The sequence below is a fragment of the Chelonia mydas genome, chromosome 8 (genome assembly GCF_015237465.2).
Source record: "Chelonia mydas isolate rCheMyd1 chromosome 8, rCheMyd1.pri.v2, whole genome shotgun sequence".
In the NCBI taxonomy this organism is placed as follows: Eukaryota; Metazoa; Chordata; order Testudines; family Cheloniidae; genus Chelonia; species Chelonia mydas.
In genome coordinates, this window is record NC_057854.1 from 21,430,944 (window position 1) to 21,449,842 (window position 18,899).

Genomic DNA, 18,899 nt, shown 5'->3' on the forward strand with positions numbered 1-18,899 from the left:
TCGTTCCCCTCTATTCAACATTGGTGAGGCCTCATCTGGAGTACTGTGTCCAGTTTTGGGCCCCACACTACAAGAAGGATGTGGAAAAATTGGAAAGAGTCCAGCGGAGGGCAACAAAAATGATTAGAAGGTGGAGCACATGACTTATGAGGAGAGGCTGAGGGAACTGGGATTGTTTAGTCTGCAGAAGAGAAGAATGAGCGGGGATTTGATAGCTGCTTTCAACTACCTAAAGGGGCGTTCCAAAGAGGATGGATCTAGACTGTTCTCAGTGATAGCAGATGACAGAACGAGGAGTAATGGTCTCAAGTTGCTGGGGGGGAGGTTTAGGTTGGATATTCGGAAAACTTTTTCACTAGGAGGGTGGTGAAGCACTGGAATGGGTTACCTCGGGAGGTGGTGGAATCTCCTTCCTTAGAGGTTTTCCAGGTCAGGCTTGACAAAGTTCTGGCTGGGATGATTTAGTTGGGGATTGGTCCTGCTTTGAGCAGGGGGTTGGATTAGATGACCTCCTGAGGTCCCTTCCAACCCTGATATTCTCTGATTCTAAGGCAAGGTCCATTCCCCACTCAGCTAGTCTGAGCTCATGAATGAAAAAGAGAGATTTCTTTAATCCCTATATTTCGGACAGCAAAAGAGGCTGGAACTCAGCCTCAAGTATCTCAGGAGGTTACTGGCTCGGGCTGGGCAAACTCCACTGAAATTTGAGACTAGAGACTAAAAAGTAGCAAGAGGAGGAGAGCGGTCTGGTAATGGCTCTTCTAAGAGTCTGCAGTACTTTGGATGGGATTAGGATTTACCTTCCCAAGCTATCCCCAGGGCAGGGTTGACAGGCTGATGGCGTTGTTGACTGGTCACGCTCAGGTAAACAAGCAGCAAACAATCCATTGCCATGTCGACAGATGCTCCATACAGTTCAGAGGGGGGAATGAAGCCAGTGTTTGCAAAAACCATTGGGCAATAAAAGTCATTTGTTTAGGATTTACGAATAAATAAAAACAGTATGAAAATGCTCTCGACTATGTCCCTTGATGAAGACAGGGCTGGACGTATAAGACTCTAGTTGTCCAAACATGGAGCCCTCCACAGGTGTTCCTGAAGCACTGGGCCTCAGCATCTTAAACCCCCCCGTTCCCCAACCAGTTCGTAAATCCATATCAATTAAAAATGAAAATCTTCCTTGTTTGTTTTCAGTCAGGACTCAGACATGTCAAGCTGGAAGAACTGTGATTTATTGCCCTCAAGTGGGGAGACATGGTAAGAAGACAGCCAAGTCATCCAGAGCCAGGTGCGAGGTGTTTAGGAGCACTGTGTGTACTTGGCACTTGCCCATCTGCTTCTTCCATTGCCACTCTCTAAAGCGTCTTTCTACATCTCCAGCACCCCGTGCAGCTCAAAGCTTCACAGTATGAGGTGTCCTACTGACCTAACAAAAGACAGAGGGGCTAACTGCTACTGCAGGCAGCCAGGGGTCTTCACAGAAACACTCCCTCTCGCACTATCACAGGACCTATCCCAAGGGAGTAGGCGTTCAGACGCAAAGCAGGCTGGTGTGAAGAGGCTCTGCACGTGCCCTGCCGTCTGCACAGCACACCCTTCTAACTTTCCTGGCGTCTGCCACCTGTGCAATGGGCGGTCCCCGCACAGGACGACTGTCAGCCACTCCACTTTACAGGCCAGGCGGTCACTGTCAGACTTGGGATTTGCCAGGACAGAGTCACTTCCCCTCCCTGCTGGGCAGTGCTGGTGGGGCAGAACAGTGGCTGCCATGCTCCCCCTTCCCCCTCCATGCCACCCCACCCACAATGGCTCTCCCGTTCCCCAGACGGAGCTGGCTGCCTTTCTGCTGAGAACCCTGGGATTCCAGGGGCTATGGAAACAGGAAGGATTTGTAGCATTATGGAAATAGCAAGTGTGTTACACTCCCTCCCACCATCACTCCCCCTCTTCCCCATCACTCCCTGGGCAGCAGATATGTACCTGCTTCCCCAGCCTTCCCCATCCCATCAAATATAATACTGGCAGGGGATGGGATGGGAGCGACAGAAACACACTGGTTCTTGGAATCTCTCCTCCCCTCCCCTTGACAGGGCTTCATACCTGGTAAGAGGAAGTGGATGCAAAGGGCTCAAGAAATAGAGATTTTGCGACATGTTTTTCCTTTGAAATCTCCCAGCAGTGAAAAGTACTAATATTTAGAAACCAGCAGCAGCAGGATTGGGCTGCAGATCAGGGCCAGAGCAGAGACGGCACCTCCAGCGCTGCTGCTGCTCCTTGGGCAATGCGCTGTTGGTTACTTTTCTGCAACATCCAGGCCAAAATCTGACTGTCCCTGTGCAGAGGGGCTGAGGACAGGGAGAAAGAGCTGGGCAGAGAGAAGAGCCTCTTCCACCCACTCTTCCCAGAAGGCGCCAATATTAAGACAGACCTAGTGCAGTCCCTTGGGAGCTAGTCTGTGTTCCCATCTGACATATCCATGCAGCACAGTCCCGAGGAGGCAAGGCCAATGTGGCTGAGGGGATGATCATGGCTCATCATCCCTGCACACCTGCTGGGGTATGACTGGAGGCGCATGTTGCAGCTTTGCACAAAGTGACAGCAAGGGCTGCAGTTTAGCAATGCCCTCGCCTGTGCAGGCAGAAGGCGGACGCATGGGCTCCTCCTTCTTCCCATGGCATTCATGGTGCAAAGCCAGAATCCTGTCCTACCCTTTGCCTGTGGCTTTAGGGAGGACAGTTGCTCCCTCCTGCATGGGAAACTGTCACCTATTTACTGTCCCCAGATAGGTGCTGGGCTAGCTGTTGGAACATACATCATGGTGCTTTGTAGGAGGGATGCTTTATAACTGACCCTGTGTTCTTGTGGCATCTAGGTAGCTCATCTGCCCCCTCACAGACAGGAGACAGACTGAACAGAAAATACAGAAATAAATAATACAATTGCTATCAGACACGTTAAAATACCCCTGGAATTAGAGCCAAAGCTCCCACCGATGGCCCCAAAGGCCATTTGCTCAGCCCAAGTCTATAGGGCTGCAGGTGGGAAGGGCGTATTCTCTGAGATGAGCATCGGACTGATGACCGTACAAAACACTTTCCCACCATCAGGGATGAGTTTCAGCACCAGTCCCCTCAGATCAGCTGCGTTCTTGGAGTGCCATCTAGTGGCCACTTCCATAATCTCCATCCCGTGCATTCCCAAACACTGGACTTTGGTTCCATCCTAGCTCAGGCTGATAACTGAGTTGCCACTGAGCCTCCCCCATGCAGTACAGCACAGGTTTGCAAGCAGGGTCCGGGTGGTGGTGGTGGTGTCTCCTACTTATGTGCTTTGCTGTTTATGCTAACTGACCAGGCTGGGATGATGATTTCATCTGGTTTCCAGGTGACCCAAGAGCAAAGCCTGCGAGTGAGCTCAGGGGAAGGTGTCTCGTCCCAAACAGCTGGTCTTTCCATCTGAATGTTAGACACGTGAAGATAACCTGGCTCGGGAACAGGCCGGGGCGCAGGACTATATGTGTGCTGTTTGCTGTTGCTCTGAACGCACATGGCCGCCCTTCAGCAATGAGGTAAGAAGATAACTTGGTTTGGCTGTTTTCCGTGTTGGAGCGTGTGGGTCCCATGAGGAGGCTTCTCAAATGACATGTCCTCCTTCGCTCAGCCACCTGGCCCGATAGGTAGCACACCAGGCCTGGCCCTTCTACCACAGGGGAGCATTGTATATGAGAGTCAGCTTGGCATGAATGGCACCTTGGAGCTTCTGGTCTCCCAGCTCGGTGGCAGCAGCCAGGGCCAACAGGAAGTAGGCAGCGGCATCTTGTTCATCCTAATCACAAAGGACAAGGGAAAACATGAGGGACTGGTTTGAACTGAAGTGCCCAGTGCTGGAACTGGACCAGGGCCCAGTCCCTGGGTCTCTGTCTACACTAGACCCCTCTCTTCTAGCAGCTGAATTCCAGGATAGGCATAGGGATACTCTAGCAGATACTCCAGCTAGACCATTATATTCAGCACAGCATGGAAAGACACTTCTCACCTTCAGTTTGTGCAGGGTCAGGTTGCCAAGGCGGCAGTAAACCTTGCAATAGTACATGGCCTCTTCCGCACACTGCAGCGCCGGAGAGTGAAGGGCAAGTGTCTTCAGATAGCAGTCCTCTGCCATCTCATAGATCTGCAGGAAATAGTACACCGTAGCCAGGCGGTGAAATGCAACCAGCTCTTGCAACTGATCTCCTGGAAAATGATATAATGATACTGCAGCCACTATAAATCATTCCCATTTCTGGACAACTGAGCATGGAGCCCACGGACCCTGAGGAATTCTAGAATGGGTGTGCTTCACACTCAGGGGAAGTGCGGACATCTGTGAATGAGGAGATGGGTGAGAATGGACATGAAGATGGTACAGTGGGGACATGGCCATCAACAGGATCGTTGTCACCATCAGCACAGGTTAACAGGGGATGAATGCTTCTGTGTATATAATTCAATATATAATTCTATGGATATGCCAGGACTGCACGGGTTCTTTCAACACAGGATGCAGCTAAGAGTATATATTGGCATTGGCAGAAGCAATTCTTGCCCAGAATTGGGCAAGGGTGGTGAGGAGTTCCGTTGGGGAAAGAAGAACCAGGGCGGTGAGGCATCACCACATTACAACCACCCTGAATATCCCAGGCTCTGGCAAAACAACAAACTTCCCATCAGACTCAGGTCTCCCCCACGGCAGTGTGGGAGAGCCAGGCATTCCATGAGCCTATCAGCCAGGGCCCCAGCCATGTGCTTAAAGAAGATTTTACCCCAAGACAGTAAAAGACCATCCAGAGCCTTCATTAAACTAGGAACTTACCTTCCTGGCCAATACATTCAGACAGACTTTTCTCTCTTGCCTCCTCCCCCCCCCCCCACTCTGGAAAAGACATGGGGACAGATAACTCCTTCTGATGCCTGGGGACCGAACCACTCACCTGCGCTGCTGCTGAGCCTGACTGCCAGTGTGGCAAATTCCAGGGCCTTCTCGTAGCCCTGCAGCCCAATGTGCAGCTCTGCCAGCTTATTGAACAGCCGCAGCTCTGTCCTGGTGGCCTTCAGTTTCCTGGCCAAAGGCACAGCACCTCCCTGGGGAGAGAGGGGACAATAGCCCACAGCCATCTTGGGCAGTTCCAGTTCAAACCCTGCAAGGCACAGAGTAGCCCCAAGGTGCCATCTACAGAGGAAGGATGGTGCGGGAGTCAGGGCATGAGCCTGGGACTTTAGAAAGCCAGGTTAATTTCCCTGCTCTGCCAGAGAGACCATGTGTGACCTGGGCAAGTTGCTTAATCTCTCTGCCTCAGCCCGTATGAACAGGAGTTAATCACACTTGCCTACCTCTCAGGGGAAAGCCCTTGCAGACGGTATAGTAAAGGGAACTGTGTAAGAACCATAAATGGCTTCTGCCCTCAGTCCAACTTGGCACATTCTGTCCTTGGCTGTTTGCCCTGCCATGAAGCATCACTACAGCCCACGCACTTTCCACCAGCCGGTGCCCTGCAAGCCTCAGAACTCAGTTCTCCTGGGTACAATGTAATTCTGTGTAAAGACAGCCACGGTTGCTCAGTATATCCTGTGAGCTTCCAGGGAAGCAACGGCTCAGGCTTTCTAGGAAACCCTGTCCCCTCTCGCAGCTGAGCTCTGACTGAGGCAGTAACTACTGCCCGAGGTGTCTGGGCTTCAGAGCCGGATTACCTGATGCGTTGTGCCTCTGGCCATGCCCAGCAGAGTGCAGTGGTCATCTTTGCTCTCTCATGCTCGGACACATCCCACCTCCCCACCACCATTTTCCCCTTTCAGCTTCTCTATTGCCTTTTCTGAATGACTTCACAAAACATGCCGCTCAGCTGGAGATCTCGCTGTGGCCATTTGCACAGCAGGGTCACCCTGATGCCAATGCCCTGTGGGCTAGGTACCCTGTAATATTCCACTGCTCGGTGCCTGTTTCGGTTGCCATTGAAAAAGATATCCCCAGCCTCTTCATACAGGTCCATGGCCAAGGACAACTCCCCTGGTTTCAGTGCAGTCTGTATGGCTGCCTGGAAGGAGAAGGACTCAGGGTGAGAGCCTGAAAGAGGCAGCACCACATTCACACTCTGAGTGATTTTCTACTATAACAATAAGAAGCGTAGCCCCAAGTCTTCAGAGCTGAGTATATGCATAATTTGCGTTCTCAGTTGCAGCAGCTATGCAAGCAATTAGGAGACCAACCGGTCATTTGCATTTGGATGCACAGTTACTGCTATTCATGCACAGCTAGCTGTGATAACTGCCTTTGTAAGTTACATGCGTGCAGTTTTGACATTAGGAGCGGAACCCAAATTGCCATGCAGGTGTGATGTGCCAGACTGACATCCCTGGAAACCAAAGACATCTGAATATTATTCATAGGAAGTGGAACAGGGCAGCCAGTGGCTGTGCAAGCTTTCCCCAGATGCTGCCCTGCTGCTGGGCTTCAGCCATGACTTGGTGCAACCACCTCAAAGGGTGCTGAGGGAATCAAAATCTAGAGAGGGGAAAGACCAGCTGCGCCAAATGTATGGCTGGAGCACGCACATGTAGCTACATTGACATCAGTGGGGCAGCACCCGCTTGCTGCAATGATGAATTTGGCTACAAGGTCCTATTTAGGCCATCTCCCAGCCAGTGCAGGATTGTTCCTTAGTGTATGCTTAGTATTATAAATAATCTTCCCTCAGATGGGGAGACCACCACCCTTGGGAATTGCTGCCTGATATTCAGCCTATAGTTCCCCTTCCTTAATGAGAGGTCACTCTCCACTGCTCATTAAATCCATGGCCTCCCTGGTCAAACCATCCACCAGCCAGGGCATTAATTACTACCATTGACGATGGCGCCATTGATCTGCCTGCTGTGAACACGTGATCATCAGGAAGGAGGCTGAGGCCACCCATTCATTACACATAGGTCCATGAGAAGCCATCTGATCCTGACAACTTCCAGCCACTACTGTCTTCGTTTAGATTCATGCTGGTGACATAAAGGTGAATGTCTCTCCCCTGTTACTAGCACTAAACCCCGTGCCGGCCAGTCCCACCAGTTTAAAGGGTTCCTGATGCTGTGTATCCAGGCTGTTGCTTTACTGCACATCCTAGCAGCAGATCACACCATCAGCAACCCTCTGCTCTGCTTAGTCTGGGGCTGATGGGAGGGGCACCCTCTTTAAAGGAGATTGCTTCCCGCAATCAATGTTTCCACCAGAGATTATGGGCTGTTTTTCCCCTTTACTGTTCAAATGCTAGAATCATAGAAATTAGAGATGGACAGAACCTACTAGATCATGCAGTCCAGTCCACCCAGTTGGCAAGGTAGGGTTATTCCCTATTCTACATGGTGTAACGCTTTGTCCTGCCTGTTCTTAGTCCTAAGCAATGGGGCTTCCACCACTTCCCTTTAGTCTATATGGCTTTCAATGGGATCTGGGCACCTAACCCCTGACAATCCCTCTGAAAATCTGAGTTTCTATTCTCACATGCTGAATCCAATGCCTTTCACTCAGGAGGTCACCAAACCCCAGTGGCTGTGCATGTAACACCTGCTATTCCATACACACCAGTGTGCTCACTTCTCCTTCAGTTGGTGGTTTGCCAGTTAACAGTGAGGGGACCCTCTGCATGGTGGGATCTTCTTGCCAAAGACACTCCTAGCAAACGGGTGGCTGGATGATTGGTAGCCATGCCTATAGATTAATAGCAAAGAGCTGCCATGGCAAACTCTTCCAGCCACCCACACCCTACCTGGAAGTACATTTCCACCAGCTCATCCTCTTGCAGGAGATAATAGAGCCTTCCAGCCTGCAGCCAGGCCTGAGCCGCTTTGGCTGTCTCCCCCAGGTCAATGAAGATCCTTAAGCTCTGTTTGGTGCAGTCCAGAGACCGTCTCAGGGACCTGTAGGGTTAACAAGTGATCAGTCATTACAGAGAAATTGTAGAGCTGCAGCTCGGCAAAACGTCCTGCATTCCTTCCCCCTTTGTCACGGCCCCATATGGACCACCTTCCGTTCGGCTCCCTGGCACTAACCCCAAAGGTTACTCCTGTACAGAGCAAATCGCTGCTGCATGCAGTGGCATAGTCCAACTACACGAGCCATGAGCACTTACAGACATCAGCCCTGCAGTCAGCAACATTTGGTTCCCCAAACACATCTCTCTCCTGTTCACTCCAGCTAAAGGGGAACTTCCACTAGCAACAGTTCCAGGGCCTAGCTCCTCTTTCCAGGCCACTAGCGGGCAAACTGACAAGCACTTGAGCATGTCATTTTTCATCCAAAAGGGGGCAGTGGCATGCAGGAGTACCAGCACAGTATGGCGGCTCTGCCTGTTTGGTTGTTGTCCTTGGGGCTCCCAGACTCCAGCTGTCCTGTTAGTTCAGGGAGGGAACAGTTCACAGGACAGGTGTCTGCTTCCTGCATTCCTTCCCTCTGAGCTCATTGTGACCTCGCATGGGCAAGTTAATATCCAAATTACTCCATGACCACATGCCTGGCCAGTTAAATGTTCCACGGAGATTGGCGCTAATTTAGTGCGATTCAACATGTTTGCTTTTAAAAAACTAAATACTACAGTTGTCTGTCAAACTCTGTGCACCTCCCTGTCCCCTCTGGCCTCATCTGTCCAAGAGATTAAAAGGTGATTTGATTACAGAGTATAATATCTTCGTGGGGAGAAGACAGTGGGTATTAAAGGGCTCTTTAATCTAGTGGATTAAACAACAAGAACCAATGTCTGGAAGCTGAAATCAGACAAATTCAAATTAGAAATAAGGTGCTAATTTTGAACAGGGAGGGTGATTCACCATTGGAACAAACTACCAAGGGAAGTGGTGGATTCTCCATCTCTTGATGTCTTCAAACGAAGATTAGGTATCTTTCTGGAAATTCTATTTTAATTAACACCAAGTTATTGGACTTAATCTAGGGGTAACAGTGAAATTTTCTTGCCTGTGATACACAGGAGGTCAGACAGGATGATCTAATGGTCCTTGACAGCCTTCAAATCTATGCCTCAAGAAACAGAACCCCCCAGAGTCACCCAAGGAACAAGTATTTGATAATGGGCTCTTTGATCTAGCAGACCAAGGTACAGTGCAATCTTGACAGATTCTGACTGGAAATAAATGTGTACATTTTTAACAGCTAGGGTGATTAACTATTGGAACAACTTACCAAGGGCTGTGGTGGGTTCTTCATCAATGGCAATTTTAAAAATCAACATTGAATGTTTCTCCTAAGAAATATGCTGTTGTTCATCAGGAACAATTTGGGGAAAGTTCTCTGGCCTGTATTATACAGGAGGTCAGACTAGCTGATCACAACAGGCCCTTCTGGCCTGGGAATCTATTAATCTGTCTGTGCATCAAGGGGCACTGGAAACCAGGCATTTCCCCTAGGAGGTGTTTCCCCCTAGAATTTGCACCCTCAGTTGATCTGACAGAGCTCTGAGCCTATTGATCTCTGTGGCACGATGCAGATTTTTGCTGAAGGGTATTTAGAGTGTCAGAGGCTGAGTTCCTATTCTGGTTAGGGACAGCGACTAAGTCCTAAAAAAATAAGTGCTGGAACACACTCCCAGTACTTCTGGGATTATCACTCAGTAATGGAAGTACTGGATCACCAAAAGAAAAAAAAACCCAGTGCCAGAACAGCATTCCGGAGTGTCCAGCACAACTCAAGCCCTAGTTAGGGAACCCCTTTCGGTTGACACTGAGCCAAATTCCTCCCTAGCATTAGTCCACTGGCGTCAGCAGAGTTACAGAAGGGATGGATCTCACCCAGACCCAGTTCAATTGGTTATAACTCACCTGTTTGTACTAAGCTCTCTATTGCATAAGATGCTCCTATCACAGCCTCTTGAGGAGATGCTTATTAAAATTTTCGCTCTGTATCCTGTGTGCCAGGTCAGTGTAAGGCTACCAGCTCTTACAACCTCAGGTAGTATGCAGGAGATAAGGCACAGTGTGTATTTCCATGTAGTTCAAATATCAGGAACCACTACCTGTTTTAAATCCTATCGCATAGTGGTCACCATTAAAATTTCAACATTTGCCAAGTTACCATATGGTTGTATCTGTAATTAAACCATTTCCCCCTTTACTTACAATATGAGATATCGGCAGAGACGGAATAGTAAAGGCTGGCAAATGTTGCCTTTTTCATGACTTCTGCTGATAGAGTGTGAGGCACGGTAAGTGCTATGACACACATATAACTGCCCCTTCTTCATGGCCCACTGGAGACCCTGCCCTGTACATCTGAGAGGAAGCTGTTGGTCTTAAGCAGAGACTCCCAACCAGCAACCTCTGCAATGGGTATGACCATGGGACTGACTTACTTGGGTATCTCTAGAGTCTGGTAGAGCTGGCTGAGGGTCTGCAGGACTTTCCCTTCTATCTCTCTGTCCCGGAGCTGCTGTGCCAGGGATACCCAGTGCTCATGGTAGGTGATGCAGGCCCCGGGATTTGGGGATACTTTGCTGTAGAAATGGCAGAGGGACTCAGTGATATGAAGCTGACCTGTATGGTATGGGGAGGGGGGTACGATTAAATGGGCTACATTAGAGATCTAAGAAGATACAGCAAAAAGACAAGTACCTTCCCTGTATACCCTCCTCCCCCAACAAAACCCTAATTAATGTACTCACTCTTCACATTGTGTGACTTCAGGGCAAACACCAGTGCCAACTCATAACAGAGTTTGCTGTCTTCTATCCTGTGCCTGCTCAGCATGGCCTGTGCCAGCCACAGCAGGACCTGCACCAGCTCTATCTCTGAATCTTCCCCACCCTGGAGTTCAATATACAGTCGAACAGACTGGAGGAAGTAGCTCTCTGCCAGCTGGCTCGCCCCGCACGAGAGAGTCAGGTGTCCAAAGTTGGCCAGGGCAATAGCCTGGTTCTGCCTGTTGCCAGTCTCCTTGGCTTTGTTTAAGGCCCATAGGTAATTCTCTGCTGCCTTCTTCACCTTTCCTTCTTCTTTGAGGGCAATGGCCAGGAGGTTGCGAACTGCCCCATCCTGAGTAACACTGTCTGTCTCGCGCAGAGAATGCAGGAGCCGCAACATGATCGCCTTAGCCTTAGCCGGCTGGCTGGCCAGAACATACATCCACCCCAAGAAAAGGGAAGATTCAAAGGCCTCCTCCTCACTCATCAGCCTGCCAAGGGCTACAGCTCTGGCAGAGTAATAAAGTGCTCTATCTAACATGTCATGCTGGAGGTACATTTTGGACAAGACAGCACACAAGGTCTTTTGGGTGGACACAGCTCCACTCTCATGGGAGAAGGCCAATGCATGCCTGAGATACAGGCAAGCAAGTGCTGGGACGCTGCTCCTGCCCAGCTGGCTTCCCAAGAGCTTGGAGGTATTTTGGAGGACTAAGCCAGCTCTCCATATAGGCGTCGGTGCCCCCTTTATGCCACTGGGAACAAACAGCCTGGTGGAAGCCAACGTGATGTGCGGCAAGTACTTCTTGTCATAGAGGTAGCTCAGGATAGGGGTGGTGTCCAAGCATGTGGCACTGGAGTCCTGGCTGGAGACGCAGGTAGAGAGGAACTGAAGGCGCTCTGCAAAGGGCAGGACCTCGTCATATTTGCCCAACTGCATGAAAAGCTTGACAACAAGAAAGCAGGCCCGGGCCTCCAAGGGGGCATTGCCCACGACGATGGCTTCCCTCAGGATGTACTTCACGACCTCCAACTCGTTCTCGGAGCTGAAGCAGTGTCCAGGCAAGCAGGCCAGCAGGGCCACAGCTTTCCCCAGCATGGAGAAGAACTTGTGCCTCATCTTCTGCTTCAGGTAGATAGCGGCAAGGTTCACATGCAGTGCAGCCAATAGGGGCAGGTCATCAAACCCCTTGTCCATGACATTCATGGCTTCTTCAAAATAGACTCGGGCCTGGGAGAACTTGACCCTTTTGATGCACAGCCTTCCCAGAAGGAAACAGAGCCTGGTGTGAGCCCAGCCTAGGTGAGTCCTCTTGGCCCAATTTCTGGAGGTCTCGAGGTACAAGACCAGTTTGTCCTCATCAGAGAAGCCATAAAAAGTGGAGCGGAGGAAGGAAAAGGAGAGGTCATAGAGGCTTTGGAAAGGGGCCACATAGCACCCTTGGTTAAGGAAGGTCAGTATGGGGTCAAAGACTTCAGCGTCCTCCATGTGCCCAGCATTCAGGTCAATAAAGAACTTGGGGTCATCGAGGTCATCTGGCTCTCGCAGAAGAAATTCTTCCAGGGCAGTGGGCGATGCTTCGCCCTCCAGGCTAGACTGCTCTGTGTCACTAGGTGTGGACAGGCTGTTTGCAGCAGATTCCCCACAGGTCTTGAGCAGCTGGACATCCTTATACCCCTGAAGAGCAGCCTCTGAAAGGGACATATAGACCACAGAGAAATGTTTCCCCACATGGAGATTCCTCCTCAAAATCCAGCAGAACAAAGTATCTCCCCATTCACATGTACTCACCAGATGGCCCTCCTGGAAACGTGGCTGTGGGTTCGAAACCAGCTACACGGCCAACAGAAATAAAACATGGTCAGTGCTAGGAGCCAGAGGCAAGCTCTGTAACTTCAAAACCTGTCCTGGAAGGGTTCTGCTGCCCCCTCTCCAGGATGCTGAATCTCAGCTAAACTATAGTGTTCTGACTCAATGGAGTGGATTTATTTCTATATTCCTACTCCATATTCAGCTAGAATTTCAATTCCCCGCCCCCCATCCTGAAGGGCTGGGATCAATGCAAGAACATGGAGAACAGTACCCAAATGCTGGACGGTAGCAGGGTTTATTTGATTGGGTATTGGCAACATCACACCCCCACAGGAAACGAGAGGGTATCACCTTTTGTGGCTCAAGATTTTATCAATGCCATCTCTCACTGACAATGAGGAACTCTGGGGAGCAAAAGGCTAGTGGAGGGGGCGGGGGCTAATGTACTTTCTGGGGATCAAGCCTGTCTTCATTCTCATTATGTGTGCAACCCCCTAGAGGCTTGCTATTAGGGGACACACATGCTTTGCCTTTCACACGCCTTTTCACATACTCTGGACATGGCAGGTGATGCATTTAAGGGTAATTGCCTTGTGTGTGCAGAAAAGCGTCCTTTAAAGCACAAAGCTAGAAGGCAAGAGAATTTATAATGCTGCAGCTCTCTTGTCTCCCATCTGAAGTGCTTTACAGACATTAATGGATTAAGCCTCCCAAACCGCAGTAGAGGTAGCTAAACATTTTTATCCCTATTTTTTAGATGGGGGAACTGAGGCTGCGAGGTTGGGTATCTTGCCAAAAGATCACCCAACAAGCATTGGGAATAGAACCCGGGAATCCTGGCTCCCAGCCCCCAGCTCTAGCAAGCAGACATCACTTCCATTCACTTTAGCCATTTAACAATCTCAGAATCCCACTGCGAGCCCAGAAATGCTGGGCTAGGGAGCAGAAGTGGCGGGGTCTCTGCTCACACACATCGTGTTTCCCACTTGACAAGAAAATCCTTTGAATTCTTTTTGCCTCTCAACATTTAATCCTTTTGAAAGGGCTTCACTAATTCGTCCGATCCTGGCAGGCTGGGCCCATCTCCCGAAGAAGCTGCCTCAAACCACGAGAAGGTCATTTACTAGGGGCTGGGGTGCAGCATTAGCACCTACACGCAGGTTGCCCAAGGCCGGGAACAGTTAAGCGCAGCAACCTCTACTGGTGAGTTACAGTTTAGGGCTAGGATCATAGAATCATAGAATATCAGGGTTGGAAGGGACCTCAGGAGGTCATCTAGTCCAACCCCCTGGTCAAAGCAGGACCAATCCCCAATTTTTGCCCCATATCCCGAAATGGCCCCCTCAAGGATTGAACTCACAACCCTGGGTTTAGCAGGCCAATGCTCAAACCACTGAGCTTTCCTTCCCCCCCATTGTGCATCACTGTAAGAGGAACCTGCAGCCTCTTTGACAAAGCTAGGTGGCCAATAAACATTTACAACTGATATTAAAAGGGTGGAGAGGAGCCAATTGTTGTGTGACACTGAGATGAGGGGGAGGAGCAGCACACAAGTGTAACTATAAAACAAACCAGAGCCTAGAACAGTACTGTTCTTAGCAGGCACAAACAGCCAGTTTGAGAATTACCTGAGACAAGGGAGAAGTGACAGCTGACATACCTTGCCACAATTCAAGTGGCTAATGTGGGATGCAGGTTTGGCCTGTCTGCCTCTCTGTAGGTGGAAGGGCAGCTGGGCGGCATTGTGACCCCGTGCGCCAGGCCACAACACTACTCAGTTTGGGGTCCTCTCAAACATGGTTATGAGGTCCCTTTCCCCGCCCCACCTATGATGGTGGTCATGAATGTGGGAAATGTTCACTTCAACTGGGACCAGGGGCTTGGTGGGGTCAAAGCAGGACAGTCCCGTGAAACCCAGGACTGTGAGGAGGTCTAGGCTAAGTCTGTTCTAAGTAGAGACTCCTTCAGTCTGTTTATTGTTTGGAGGGAGAACCTGGCTTCTGAGCACACCTGGGATGGAATCTAGACATAGCTCCTGCAAGGAAACCGGGATTTCTGCACATACCTGGAATGGATCTAAGTCAGCCCTTCCCTCCCTCCTGCCCCAGGAGTTTGTCTGGAATACTTACAGAGGTTCACAAGTTTCTGCTGCTATGTGTTTGCTCTGGACAAAGCCAATGGTCCCACTGCTTGTGGATTTCCCCACAAACCACAGCAGTCTCCCCAGCCAGGAACTCAGGGGCCAGCCAGGAGCTAGCCCCCGACCCCTCCCCTGCTGTCTCTCCTCTCCCTCAGCAACGCGGCTTGCGCCCGCCCACCTCCCATGCTTTCAAATAAGCCTGTCCTGCCGCTCTGAGCGGCAGCGTAAGGGTAAGGGTTGGATAAGGGGCAGGAGGCCCCGGGGGGCAGTCGGGGACACGGGGCGGTTGGATGGGGCGGAGGTTCGGGGGGGGGCAGTCAAGAGACAGGAAACAGGGGGGGTTGGATAGGGGGTGGGATCCCGGGGGGTTGGGGAGGACACGGAGCAGGGAAGGTTGGATAGGGGGTGGGGTCCTGGGGGGGCAGTTAGGGGAGGCACAGCCTTCCCTACCCAGCCCTCCATACCATTTCGCAACCCCGATGTGGCCCTCGGGCCAAAAAGTTTGCCCACCCCTGGCCTAGGACTTGCCCGAGACATGGCCCCTCCTGCATCCACTTAGCGGCTCATTTCCCCCTTGAAGGTCCGAATGTGGGTATAAGGCAGGGAGCTTGCTAGAGACTGCCAGATTGGCCCCCGTGTAAGGAGAGACAGGGCTGCAGCACCAAGGAGGCAGCTGGGGGCACTCACCAAGCCTGTACACAGAAGTGATGTCTGTGCGGGCCAGGTCCTCGAGGAGGCTGGTGTAGTGCTGCTCGCTGCCAGGGAGGAGGAGAAGGGAGGATTTCTCTTCTTCACTTAGAAACACTGAACCCTTTCCCCTGTGTTTGGGGCACAAACCAGTGGGAATTAGCCAGTGCAGCTCTCCCATGCCACCTGCTCCTAATCCCCCCACCATAACTCTACCATGGGGCAGAGCCAGGGCTCCCAACCCCCGCCCTCCACCACCATCAGCGCTCTGTCATGGTTGGATACAGGAGCCCAGCTCCCCTCCCCCATCAGAGTGCTGCCATGGGAACTCAAAGGGGCTCTCAGCTTTGCTGGCCTCCCACACCCTGCATCCCGAGGCAAATCCTGCCAGTGGAGCTGTGTCCTGGAGCTGAGGCAGGGCTGCCAAGCCCACCTCCTGCAGTGCTCCACCACGAACTAGTGGCAGGCAGCCTGGGTCCTGAGCAGCATCCTGGAGAGGAGGCCAGGGCATTCCATAACCCCACTTTATTGCACCACGTCCTGGGGTGAAGGCAAGGCTCCCCAAGCAGCTGGAGTGGAGGTTGGGAATGTCAGTCTGGCTACACAGCAGGACCGGGCTCACGGAAGGAGATAGGCTCCCTCTGCCCTGCCCACACCCAGGAGTGCTGTGCTGAGGTGGATGTGGGTGGAAAGGAGTCTGCCGAACACATACCCGGGGTGAGGTGCAAAAAGCTTTGTAGAGAAAGGGAAGCTCCACTGTAAGAACACTTTCACCAGCCAGGAGCGAGAGCAGGAGCAAAGGGAAGGATCTGATTTCTAACAGGAGCGTGGCCCTTTTTCAGGGGAAGGAAAATCTGCCCTGAGCAAGACGAGAACCTCTGCAGAATATAAGTGATCAGCAGGCCCAAAGCGTACGCTTACACTGGAGGTGTAATTTCCAGACATCCGTGCACTCACTTTGGCTGAGCTAGCGTGCTAGAAACAGTAATGGAGGTGTGGCGGGAGGGGCTAGCCACCCACGAAGGTACCCGGGATCTCAGACGGAGCAACAATGGCACCCCCTTGGCTGCACAACTGAACACAGCTGCAGAAGCCCAAGGCTTTGTTTGAGCATTCTCCCTCTCCCATGTATGGGGCGCCACAGATGAGGGGTATAAGGTTTGACTTCTATATTGGGGGCGGGGGAGGGGGGATCTCCAGTCAGGCCCATGGGGCCACATTTGGAGGACAAATTCCATGCCTGCCCTGCCCTCCCCCAAACTACGCCCGTGGTATGAGGCACTCCTTTTAGCACTTTTATGTGTGTTTTTAATAGGGCTTTCATTATTTGTCTCCGGGAGCCACTTCTGGAGTAGAAAAAATGCGGCCTGGCTTCCTCACAGTACTTCCACCAACTAGGCAATGAAAGCCACAAGGAGACAAGATCTTGAGTTATCCCACCCCCAGAAATGGCTGCCTGAAGCATTGGAAAGCCTGTGAAAAACAGACCAAAATGCTAATTCTGTGAACCTTCAGCCCCAGTAGCGGTATCTCTAGTTGGAGCCTACGTCCTCCATTAGCCAACAAAGCCCACTGCCAAGGGCTTTACGAGGTTAGGGGGTTACTGCCTGCCTCCTCTGCTGGCTCTTGCCTTTTCCTTTTGATGGTGTTGGAGCTGGTGTTTAATGTCACTCAGCATGGAGCTGTGACAAAGTGGCTGCATTCTCCTGCAGGCCAGAGAAAAGAACTCTCTTGGGCGCTCTCCTCTGCCTCCTTCGGGGCCCATTGTGCATCACTGTCAGAGGAACCTGCAGCCTCTTTGACAAAGCTAGGTGGCCAATAAACATTTACAACTGATATTAAAAGGGTGGAGAGGAGCCAATTGTTGTGTGACACTGAGATGAGGGGGAGGAGCAGCACACAAGTGTAACTATAAAACAAACCAGAGCCTAGAACAGTACTGTTCTTAGCAGGCACAAACAGCCAGTTTGAGAACTACCTGAGACAAGGGAGAAGTGACAGCTGACATACCTTGCCACAATTCAAGTGGCTAATGTGGGATGCAGGTTTGGCCTGTCTGCCTCTCTGTAGGTGGAAGGGCAGCTGGGCGGCATTGTGACCCCGTGCGCCAGGCCACAACACTACTCGGTTTGGGGTCCTCTCAAACATGGTTATGAGGTCCCTTTCCCCGCCCCACCTATGATGGTGGTCATGAATGTGGGAAATGTTCACTTCAACTGGGACCAGGGGCTTGGTGGGGTCAAAGCAGGACAGTCCCGTGAAACCCAGGACTGTGAGGAGGTCTAGGCTAAGTCTGTTCTAAGTAGAGACTCCTTCAGTCTGTTTATTGTTTGGCGGGAGAACCTGGCTTCTGAGCACACCTGGGATGGAATCTAGACATAGCTCCTGCAAGGAAACCGGGATTTCTGCACATACCTGGAATGGATCTAAGTCAGCCCTTCCCTCCCTCCTGCCCCAGGAGTTTGTCTGGAATACTTACAGAGGTTCACAAGTTTCTGCTGCTATGTGTTTGCTCTGGACAAAGCCAATGGTCCCACTGCTTGTGGATTTCCCCACAAACCACAGCAGTCCTGGTATAAGAAAACCAACAACCTCTATGCTATCTCCCTTGGAGAAACTCAGTTCATCCCATCCTCTCCCTCTGTGATCCTCTGTGGCCGTGCACCTCCCCGTGCCTGAGAAACAAAGGGAAACAATCTGATTTCAGTGGGTTGGCCCAAGTGCTAAGCATATTTGGACCTTCCCTCGTTGGAAGTGGGGTGGCCAATCAGAGATCATGCTTATGCAGTGGATGAAAACAGGGTCCCATTGTCCCTGATTGATCTGCTCCTTTTTGTGGTTTCTGCGAAGATGCTTGTGATATCAGGGAGAGGGAGCTATAAGCAGCAAAAGCAGGTCAGATGCCTGATGGACAAAGACCCAAATCCTTGCAAATAACCCCGACAATGAAGATTGGTTGGGGGAAATAAATTCATGGTTCTCTGCATCATACTGCTCACAGCAAAACTGACTCTGCATAGAACAGAGTTTGCCAGAGATGTCTGTGAATGTTTCATGGTCTGACTTGCAGAGAGGCAAGCACTGGTACCCAGTGACGTGTCTAATTTGTACATGCAGTTACCATACCCAAGAGGAGGCAAATGCCCAAAAATGACTGTGTGCACATGTGCTCACCCAGTTACTCTTTGGTGTTGCAGGGATTGCAGGCACAAGTCTGGTGTGCTATGGTGTGTGCACTTCTGTGTGTCTAATTGTTTAACATTCAGGCCCTACAGGACGAAAGGAAACAGAGGCACTAGAGAGAAGAGAGAATAAAAGTAAAGTGGAAAGGCGGGGAAAGAATATAAGAGGATGCTGCAGACTGTCGGCAGCTCTTTCTACCCTAGGCTGTTAAGGTTAGCCTTTCAAAGCACATGCTGTCTCAAGGCCCCATGCAGAATGCTGGAGAACCCTGAAGATGCTGCTTTTCTCTCCTCCATTGCTTCTTGTAACTCAAGTGTCACTGTTGGAGCAAGAGAGATATGCCTTGTGCATCTGTGGGAGAGGCCCTT

The 18,899-nt window shown here is 51.0% G+C and overlaps 1 protein-coding gene across 4 annotated transcripts in view; it reads right to left on the reverse strand.

Moving 5' to 3' along the window:
- Positions 1-1,216: 1,216 nt before the first annotated feature.
- The window catches only part of SH3TC2 (SH3 domain and tetratricopeptide repeats 2), a 28,523-nt gene continuing 10,840 nt past the window's right edge, over positions 1,217-18,899 (reverse strand). For 2 of the 4 annotated variants that reach the window (XM_043521037.1, XM_027824783.3), the window contains 10 exons: positions 17,828-18,023; positions 15,349-15,479; positions 12,501-12,542; positions 10,691-12,400; positions 10,382-10,562; positions 7,790-7,940; positions 5,948-6,070; positions 4,970-5,120; positions 4,036-4,232; positions 1,217-3,825 (listed from right to left, as the gene is read on the reverse strand). In XM_043521037.1, coding sequence (XP_043376972.1) covers positions 3,700-3,825; positions 4,036-4,232; positions 4,970-5,120; positions 5,948-6,070; positions 7,790-7,940; positions 10,382-10,562; positions 10,691-12,400; positions 12,501-12,542; positions 15,349-15,479; positions 17,828-18,023 — 3,008 coding nt within the window. In that variant the 3' untranslated portion in view covers positions 1,217-3,699. The remainder of the gene's footprint in view (positions 3,826-4,035; positions 4,233-4,969; positions 5,121-5,947; positions 6,071-7,789; positions 7,941-10,381; positions 10,563-10,690; positions 12,401-12,500; positions 12,543-15,348; positions 15,480-17,827; positions 18,024-18,899) is intronic. The other 2 variants (XR_006283312.1, XM_043521036.1) reach the window with 2 other exon arrangements.